General features: G+C 36.1%; 1 protein-coding gene across 1 annotated transcript; it reads left to right on the top strand.

The window, feature by feature from the left end:
• Window positions 1-6,613: 6,613 nt before the first annotated feature.
• LOC137719791 (uncharacterized) lies at window positions 6,614-8,318 on the top strand. Its single transcript, XM_068458810.2, has one exon. It carries the CDS (start codon window positions 7,227-7,229, stop codon window positions 8,130-8,132), a length of 906 nt encoding a protein of 301 aa, XP_068314911.2. The 5' UTR covers window positions 6,614-7,226; the 3' UTR covers window positions 8,133-8,318.
• Window positions 8,319-9,133: the final 815 nt, after the last annotated feature.

Raw genomic sequence — 9,133 nt, 5'->3', positions numbered from 1 at the left:
CCGATTTGGGCCTTTTTTGTTTTTTTTTTTTTTTTCCAGTTGCTACTGCAACCGCCGGAAAATTGGGGATTTAGCTGGGAAACTTTCACGGCTTCGATTAGCATCAAAACTCAACCAAACTCAATGCATAATATATGGTTTTAAAGCTGGAAGTACAAGGAAGAGAAATATACCTAATGAGGTCCTACTGTGGCTGGAGTTGGCCGAAAAATGGCTCGAAAGCCATCGGATCCTTCACCGGAAAACTAGGTAAAACTTTCCAAGCTTTTTCCGACCATTAAACTAATCCAAAATCACATACCACACTTAAATTTGATATTAAACGACAAAAAGGAAGAAAAAAGGGCTTTTTGAGGCTTACCCCTACTTGGAAAGTAGAGATCACGCGAAGACCATGGTGCTGGTGGTGGTTTGTTTTAGTTTATGCACCGACGGTGAGAAGAGAGAAAACAGGCAAAGGAGAGAGAAACATGGTAGTATGCTGGCCTGAGAACTTGCTAAGGTGGTGATCGTGATGATGGACCGGTGTTGCTGCACCTTTCGTGCAGTGCACAAAGCTGATAGAGGGAAAGTTCACTGGTTTACAAAGAAAGGAAGGTTACAAAGTAGAGAAAGATAGCTGAGAGGGAGTGTGAAGCGAGAAAGATAAAGATAGAGTGAATTGAGTTAAAGAGGAAAAGAGTGACCCAAGAGATTTGGAAGGCACGGGAAAGGGGAAAAAAGTGGAGAGTGGGCCCCACTAGCTCACAAAACAAGGCCACAAAACACGAAACAGAAAAAATATCTCACAACACTGTTGTGTTCCTTACAAGTGCAAATATAAGGATAGTATAATGGCACAATTAAGGGTGCCGAACCACAGGGACTGATTAGAACTCTACAAATTACTGGCTTTATTTGAACCCTCACTAACAATGAAAATGAAAACTGAATTTATATTTTTGTTTTCGAATCTAAAGTAACATAAAATGCAATACAAGATAAAGATGAATGATAGATTGATTCAAAAACGATGGGAACGGAACTAGGGATAACGATTTCACCATTACAAGCCAATTCCATGAAATTTAAGTCAAAACGCATTCAACTCTCCAATCTGCAACCAGGGTTCGTTTTACTTATTTATGATCATCCATTTGATATGTGGTTGTGATCAAGTACTCCTAATCTGCAACCTAGTTGTGATGTTCAACTTAGATTACCAAATAAGAATCCATTAAGAACAAGAAAACTTCAAAGAACCAAAGAAATCACATGGTAGGATATATGCATAGCAATTTCTTCATTCATTCACATGTCTACCAAGATTAAGCATGATGTGTACTATAACTTTGATCAAATAATTCATAAGCAGTCCTAATGGTGATCAAACATTAAGATTAACAAACAAATTAAACTATAAAATCAGTGAATGAAACAAGAATACATATTGGTAATTTGAATATTTTAACTTAATAACGTAGAGTAGGTATGCAAGGCTACATCGAATTCCCCAACTATGAAATTAATTACACAACATGATTACAAAATATATAAATATCAAGAACAACATGAGTGAAATTCAAGTTCATAGAAAAAACCCCCTTGAAGCAATTCTGATGTTTAACTTCTCCAAGAACAGCGCAGCTGCGTGGTTTTTTCGATGGTAGGGGATGGTGAAGGAAAATAGGGCTTTGTTTCTGGAAGAAAGGCCAAAGAAAGAGAAAAGAGAGAGCTATGGGCGTCTTCAAAGGGAAGCTTGTGTAAAAGTGGCTGGAATTCTCAGTTTTATAAGGTTGAAGGGGCTGTTACAGATTGCCAATACATCCCAATAATTGGGCATTTAATTCCCACGTTTTTTGCTGTTATTGGTCTTATAAAGAGCCATATTCATCACCATATTCAGTTTCCATTTTTAATTCTTTATCTACATCAGCATCCTTATTCAATTCTCCACTTTTAGCACCATTTTGCCTTATTTGTCCTCAACTGAGCTCCAAAATACGATTAGCTGCACACTAACACAAAAGAGGGTAAAATGCAACTAGTTTACTCAAAAATATCACAAAGGGACTAGGAATGGATGGTATAAATGTATAAAATATATGAGTTATCAGACGTGAAATTATCGGAATGCCCTTCATGTTCATAGTTTCGTAAAATTTTAACCGTAACTCTGATTTCGATTCCGCTTACGCCTACACGTTCGTACAGTCGAGTACAACACAAATACGCTAAAAGAATGTTTCATATGTCTCCTCATACAGTGGTCAACGAAAGTTAAAATCCTCGCCTCTAGGGGCATTTTTGTCACTTCACACATTTAAATTAATAAAGTCATAAAATTAAGGACAGGTTATTACATGGGCTTAGCCTCACAATGGGCTAAGAATAATGTGATTCAAATTCACTTTTGGCGAGAATCGAACCTAAGACCTCTCACTTACAAGTAAAGAGGAATATCACTAGGTCGTAATACTAAGTGGCTACTCAAATGGTATTTAGGTATCACATAAGTATGACACGCAAGTAGAAAACTTCAAAAAATATTTACAAAATCAGAAACAGAAATTTTATTTGAACTAATATAACTCACTTTACACTCAACTCTATCTTTACATTGTGAGAAAACTGAATTGGGTTATGGTGTGGGTTTCATTTGCACCTGGGGCTCCGGGCAGGTTTATTGTTTGACAAGATTTTTCCAAGTCCGATTACCTAATTTGGTTATCTGATTTCAATTTTCTCCTCGAGTGATGATTGTTTCCTTTTAGCAAGAAAAATTTGAAGGATCAAAAACTTTGAAATTACCATCCATCTGTCAAAAAGAGTTTGTTTTTCTCTATGAAAAAATCTTTGGGTTTTAGCCAAATTAGAACCTAGAAGAAAGATTGCACGGTTTGTGTCACATTCCCGCCCGGGGCGGATCACTTCCCGGGCCCGCTCCACCACCGTAGCACGATATTGTCTGCTTTGGGCCCCGACCACGCCCTCACGGTTTTGTTTTTGGGAACTCACATGAGAACTTCCCGATGGGTCACCCATCCTGGGAATGCTCTCGCGCGCTACTCGCTTAACTTCGGAGTTCCCATGGAACCCGAAGCCAGTGAGCTCCCAAAAGGCCTCGTGCTAGGTAAGGATGGGAATATACATTTGAAGATCACTCCCCTGGGCGATGTGGGATGTCACAATCCACCCCCCTTAGGGGCCCAACGTCCTCGTCGGCACACACGCAACCAGGGTTAGGCTCTGATACCAAATTGTCACATCCCGGCCGGGGGCGAATCACTTCCCGGGCCCGCTCCACCACCGTAGCACGATATTGTCCGCTTTGGGCCCCGACCATGCCCTCACGGTTTTGTTTTTGGGAACTCACATGAGAACTTCCCGATGGGTCACCCATCCTGGGAATGCTCTCGTGCGCTACTCGCTTAACTTCGGAGTTCCCATGGAACCCGAAGCCAGTGAGCTCCCAAAAGGCCTCGTGCTAGGTAAGGATGGGAATATACATTTGAAGATCACTCCCCTAGGCGATGTGGGATGTCACAGTTTGATTATTGGATGTGAGTTTATTGATAAATTTTAGTTTTTGTGTTAATTTTATCTGGTACTTGATGATAATTATATAATAGCACCAAAAAGACAATTCACATTTAAAATTAAGTTGAGTGTAAAATGAGGTTATATAAATTCTAATAAAATTTCCAAATTAGAAAGTATGTGTTGTTAAAGGAGAAAAACTTGTGTGGGGCTTGTCTTGCCACTGGATTTTGCTGAGTAGCACTACAATCCTACATGAGATTAATCCACACCATGAGAATTCTATTTTTCCTTACCGCATGACAATTCTACATGAGATTAATCCTACATGTCAAAACTCACCGCATGACAATTCTACAATATAAAACTTTTATTACTTTTTTATATTTAAAGCTCTCATAATTATTTTTTCTATTAATTAATACACACCATGAGATTAATCTAATGTTTTTTTTTTCCTACTCGTGTCTTCCTTTCCTTTCTTCATAAGAATATGATAAAAAATATAAAAAATTGAGCCGTTAAAATTTTCTTCCCAAGTCCTTTCAATTGCTGGGAAAAAGGGAAATGGAGATGGAAGTTTGTTCCTTTTTCCTTTGTTGTGTAATATTTTTCAAAATCTATTTTTCCTTTTTTACTTTTCACCTTCATCAATGTATATATAAAAATATAGTTTTCTTCAGGTATGTGATTCTAACTCACCTTGTATCAATAGTCGGTTTTGGTCACTGGGTTTCCCATATTTGCAATCTGAATCACTTTAGTAAGTTTTGTGTTTAAAATATCAAATTGTTCATTATTATTTATAATATTGTTAAAAATATATAATAAATTTTAAATGAACGAACAACTCTTGTAAAAATACAGCTTTTGTAAAATATGAAATATGTGTTGGATTTTTTTTTTTTTCATTTCATGATAGTGGGAGAAGATGACTTAATTGTTTTTTTCCCATATTCATATGAAGAAGGGAAAGACAGAGTGGGGAAGAAGACGTAGAGAAAATTTAGGAAGAAAAAAGAGAGAGAGAGAGAGAGAGAGAGAGAGGAGAAAAGGAAAAAAAAAAAACCATTAAATTATTCTCATGGTGTATATTAATTAGTAAGAAAAAAATTTATAAGAGCTTTAAATTTAAAAATAAAATATTATATTTAGACTTACCATGTGGTGAATTTTGATTAGATTGTAATGCCATTTAATAAAATCCAATGGCACACCAAACTCTACATAAATTTTTCTCATTGTTAAAGAGACACCGAAGCCATATTACATAAAACTTTCTAAGTCGAAAAACTAAACTTTAATGCGCCAATCACTTCTAATTCACAAGCGCCTCTTAAAGTTCCCTAACATCTCCCTTTAAAGCTGTATTAATGAGAGATTTTTCAAAGTAGAAGGTATTCAAGTGGGTAAATTATGTGTCATAAAACCAGTGAAGGGATATAAAAAATATATATTTTTCTTCACTTATATTATAACAAGAAATTTTTCATTGTGTTCAGAATACTGGTGGTATACCATGTGTTACTATATAAGTAGAAGAAAATTTTACTTTTTAAGTTATTAATAGTGACACGTGATGTACCACCTTGTGTTCTAAACACATTGAAAAAACTCTCTATTATAACATGTAAAGAGGGAAAAGGATCCTCGCTGGATCCTTTTTCTAGGGATCCCGTGATCGAAATCGTTTATCGTACATCGTACGGTTAGAAATTATTTTAAAATTTAAAATTTAAAATTAAATATAAATAGTACCTAACAAAAACTAATCACATTATGTATAACGAACGATCCCGATCACAGAATTTCTGAGACCCTTATAAAAAAGATCCGGTGAGGATCCTTTTCGTGTAAAGACCGGATCCTTTTTCTGGAAAGAAGACCCAAACGTGGATTATTTTGTTTTTAGAGGCACATGAAACGAGGTTATTTTGTTTTGAGCTTTGACAAACATGTTGTTTTGCATTTGAAAATATATCAATGTCCAAGTACCAATTGAATATTCGGTAGTTGGAAAAATCTCTTGTTATTAACGGATGACAAAGCCAATTCTTTCGGCAATAATATTGGAAACAAAAAACAAAAAAACAAAAAAACAAAAAAACAAAAAAAAAAAAAAACTTTATTCTATAACAAATTGTAATGTAGTTTATTTTCGACAGAATAAATCTTATCGTTGTCCTATTTATTAATTAATTTATTATTATGGTTCGATACAATACAACGATATATTTACACAAATGAAGGGAGAGTTCTTTTTTTTTTTTTTTTTTTTGTCAAAGGAAGATGAAGTTTAGCTAAGTCACACAATAGCAACCTAATTTGGTATCGAATTTATCATTCACGAGATTTAAATTTAAAATCTCACTTACAAATAAAGAAAATGTAACCGCACGGTATCACTGAGTGACTTTCGTAGTTATACTTGGATATTGGAATCTTTACCTATTCATTAATTTTAAAAATAGGATAAGACATTTGAACCAAACCACTACAAAGGTCAACTCAATTACATACAACGTATCATCAGCAAACACCCTTCTTAAATCAAGGACAGATGTCATTGTATATGTGTATAAAACAATATTAATCTCCCTACATAAAATTATAAAAATTATTGTGGAGAAAAAGAGAAAAGAAAGCTATATGCAGCTGTATGCAATACGAAGTATGAAATCAAGGGACTACATTTTGTTTCTCACTGCATAATTAAAATGTATACCCTATGACTCATCCATGGGGGCCCTGGAGAAGGACTTACCTATCATATGAACTTATTGTATATTTTTTTTGTGTCTTTGTCTCACTCTTCCACGTGATACGTTTTTTGCTTGTCCTTCCTTTTTTGTCTTTTCCCTTTTTATCCTTAAAGTTAAAGAACTTTTGAGTTTCATTGAGCGAAGAGGGTTCCAAATCAGTTGCCTAAAATAATGCTTAATTGTACACTTTAGAGGGTCCGGAGCTTCTGTCTTCTCTTGTGGAACTATAACCCTCCAAAGCATTTGCTAGCACAAGCAACCAAGCCACTCCCTCCCTTTCCTTCATCAGCTAATTCAACCAACTAGGAATTCAAAACAAAAAACAAAAACAAAAACAAAAAACAAAAATTAACAATTAACAATTTTAATAGTAAAATAACACCTTAAACAACTCATAAATTGGACCCCTTCTTATTTGGTGCCCCAACTAGCATGGCTTTCCATATTCATAGAATATATTACACAAACAACAGCCAGAACTCTTCTAAATTCCATATGTTCCACTCCCCCCATTTCTTCTCCCTCAACCTCTCCAATACATCCCAAATGCCTGCCCTCTATTTCCTAGGAAAAACTCCAAGAACATCGAGACGAAACGAGGACGATTTTGAAGAATTTAGACTCATGCAGCAGGCTTTCATTTTGCAGAATATTTACTTTGGTGATGTGATTTTGGTTTACCTTCTCAAAACTTAAGCCAACAATATTAACATATCTCTTCATTTCTTGGGCATATTCTGCCGACACCTCTTTCATTGCACCATGCAAATTGTTTATTGCCTTTGAGTTTGTAGGATTTTTTTCAGATTCTTTATTCGTTATGAATTGTGGGAGGTTTGTATAATGGGAGCTTTAATGGATGTGGAATACAGATGGATATATGTGATTGCAATTCAAGAAGAATTTAACAATAAAATCACGAGACTCTCAGGGTTGCATTGATTGATGGAGTTCTTCAACCGGTGCATAATCTGGCTGATGATCTTATTTTCTTTGTCATTGCCATTGCGGTCATGCACGCAAACCTCGAATGGCTATGATCCTTTGTCCTTGACTAATTTCCTCCGTGATTATGCAAATGCAAGCCTAAGTAACCCTCACACCGGCACGTTGTACAACATTTCTCTCCCGGCTAATTTTTCCGGCATGGAAGCTTCATTTGTTAGGATCCTTACTGCAAAGTTTTGGAGTAGAGGTGCAAATTTCAGTTCATTTTATATCCCACCAAGGGTTATACCAATACCTTCTGGCAGAAGGTTAGCTATAGTGTTTGCAAATTTAGGCAATTGGTCTTCACTTTACTACGAAGTGTCAAATTATACATTGGTTGCTCCTGTTGTTGGATTCATGGCTTATGATTCTCCAAATGCAATAGCAATTGGCAACCAGAAGCTCATTTTCACTACCGAGGGTGACCCCATCACAATCCGGTTTCCTCACATTGATGTTGCGGAAGGGGAAAATGTGACACGAAAATGTGTCCAATTTGGTGACGGGGGGAGCTTTGAGATCTCAAACATGACTAGTGAAAATGAGTGCATTACGCACGGTCTAGGGCATTTCACTGTTGTTGTTCCATCCCCGCCAGCACCAGCACCAGAGCCCCGGCCAGTGGGGAAGAAAAAGAGGCACCGGAAATTGTTTGTGATTGGAATTGTGTTTGGGCTAGCATTTTTGGGGTTGGTAATGATAGTCATATTCAAGTTGCAGACCAGGAGGAAACTTAAATCTATGGAGAAGCAGTCTGAAAAAGATGTGGCGTTCGATACATTTTGGGTTGGGAGAAGTAGAATGCCTTCTGCATCCATGACTAGAACTCAACCCTACCTTGAATATGAAGATGTTCCTTGACTCAAATTTTATTTCTAGTTCTTTCCTTTGTGTACACCTCTTTCCATACAAACTTGTGATAGTGAAGTAAATTTATTTATGAACTATAGAATGATGACAGAAAAGTATTCTCAAGTTTGTAATGTCGTGCCAATGTCGTTACCGCATCTCTACCTCAGAAGATAATCTATCTTGTAACCAGTTGTATATCCTCCTTAGTCTCTTATCTCTTCTCAGACTACACGCGAGAGGCATCATGGTTTTACTTTGCTGCCAAATAGTTTTCTAAGTTCTAAACAATTTGGTAAGTACTTTTTTAAGTTCAGTTGTAAAAAAAATGCATGCATGTTTACTTGGCTAAGTGTTTTCAGAAGGGACGGCAGCCTGGCTTTTGTGCCTATAACATTCAACAGATAAAACGTAGAGGACAAATTTAAAAGGTTCTTTTAGCATAAAATGATTTGCAGTTTGCAGCATTTGAAACTGTAAAAGTTCTACATTAATGCGTAAGAATATGATTACTCTAACATAATCTACATTTAGCCAACAACCGATCCATCAGCATGGAATAATTTTGGTTATTTAAAGAGAAAGTGACCTGGGTTTAGCATGTAGTTTTATAGCCTATCTCCATCATGACTAGTGATTCCTGAAATATAAAAACGAAGATTCCACATAGCGTTTCAAGAATAAGACATGAACTCCATCCCAGCTGACATAGTTGTAAGTGTCACTACAAGCTGTTGCAGTCACAGGGCTCCCATTGATCACCTTTGTGTTAAGACCATCGATCTATTCTATGGTAATGATTAGTAAGTTTGTGTTTTGTTGTAACTTTATTAGGAAATGTCCTCTGGTTGTACTGCGTGACAATAAGTTGTCAGATTGATTGTGCACCATATATTAGTTTGATTCGTTTTGAGTGTGTGATCTAGATTCATAGTCTGACAACATAAGTATTTGTCTGTCAATATAAGTTTGTCAAAACAAAAAAAAGAAACATCTCTCTAAAGATATAAAGC

The sequence above is a fragment of the Pyrus communis genome, chromosome 1 (assembly GCF_041283825.1).
Source record: "Pyrus communis isolate YQ-2024b chromosome 1, ASM4128382v1, whole genome shotgun sequence".
Lineage (NCBI taxonomy): Eukaryota > Viridiplantae > Streptophyta > Magnoliopsida > Rosales > Rosaceae > Pyrus > Pyrus communis.
The sequence above is the reverse complement of the archived record's forward strand: the minus strand, read 5'-3'. Positions and strand labels throughout refer to the sequence as shown.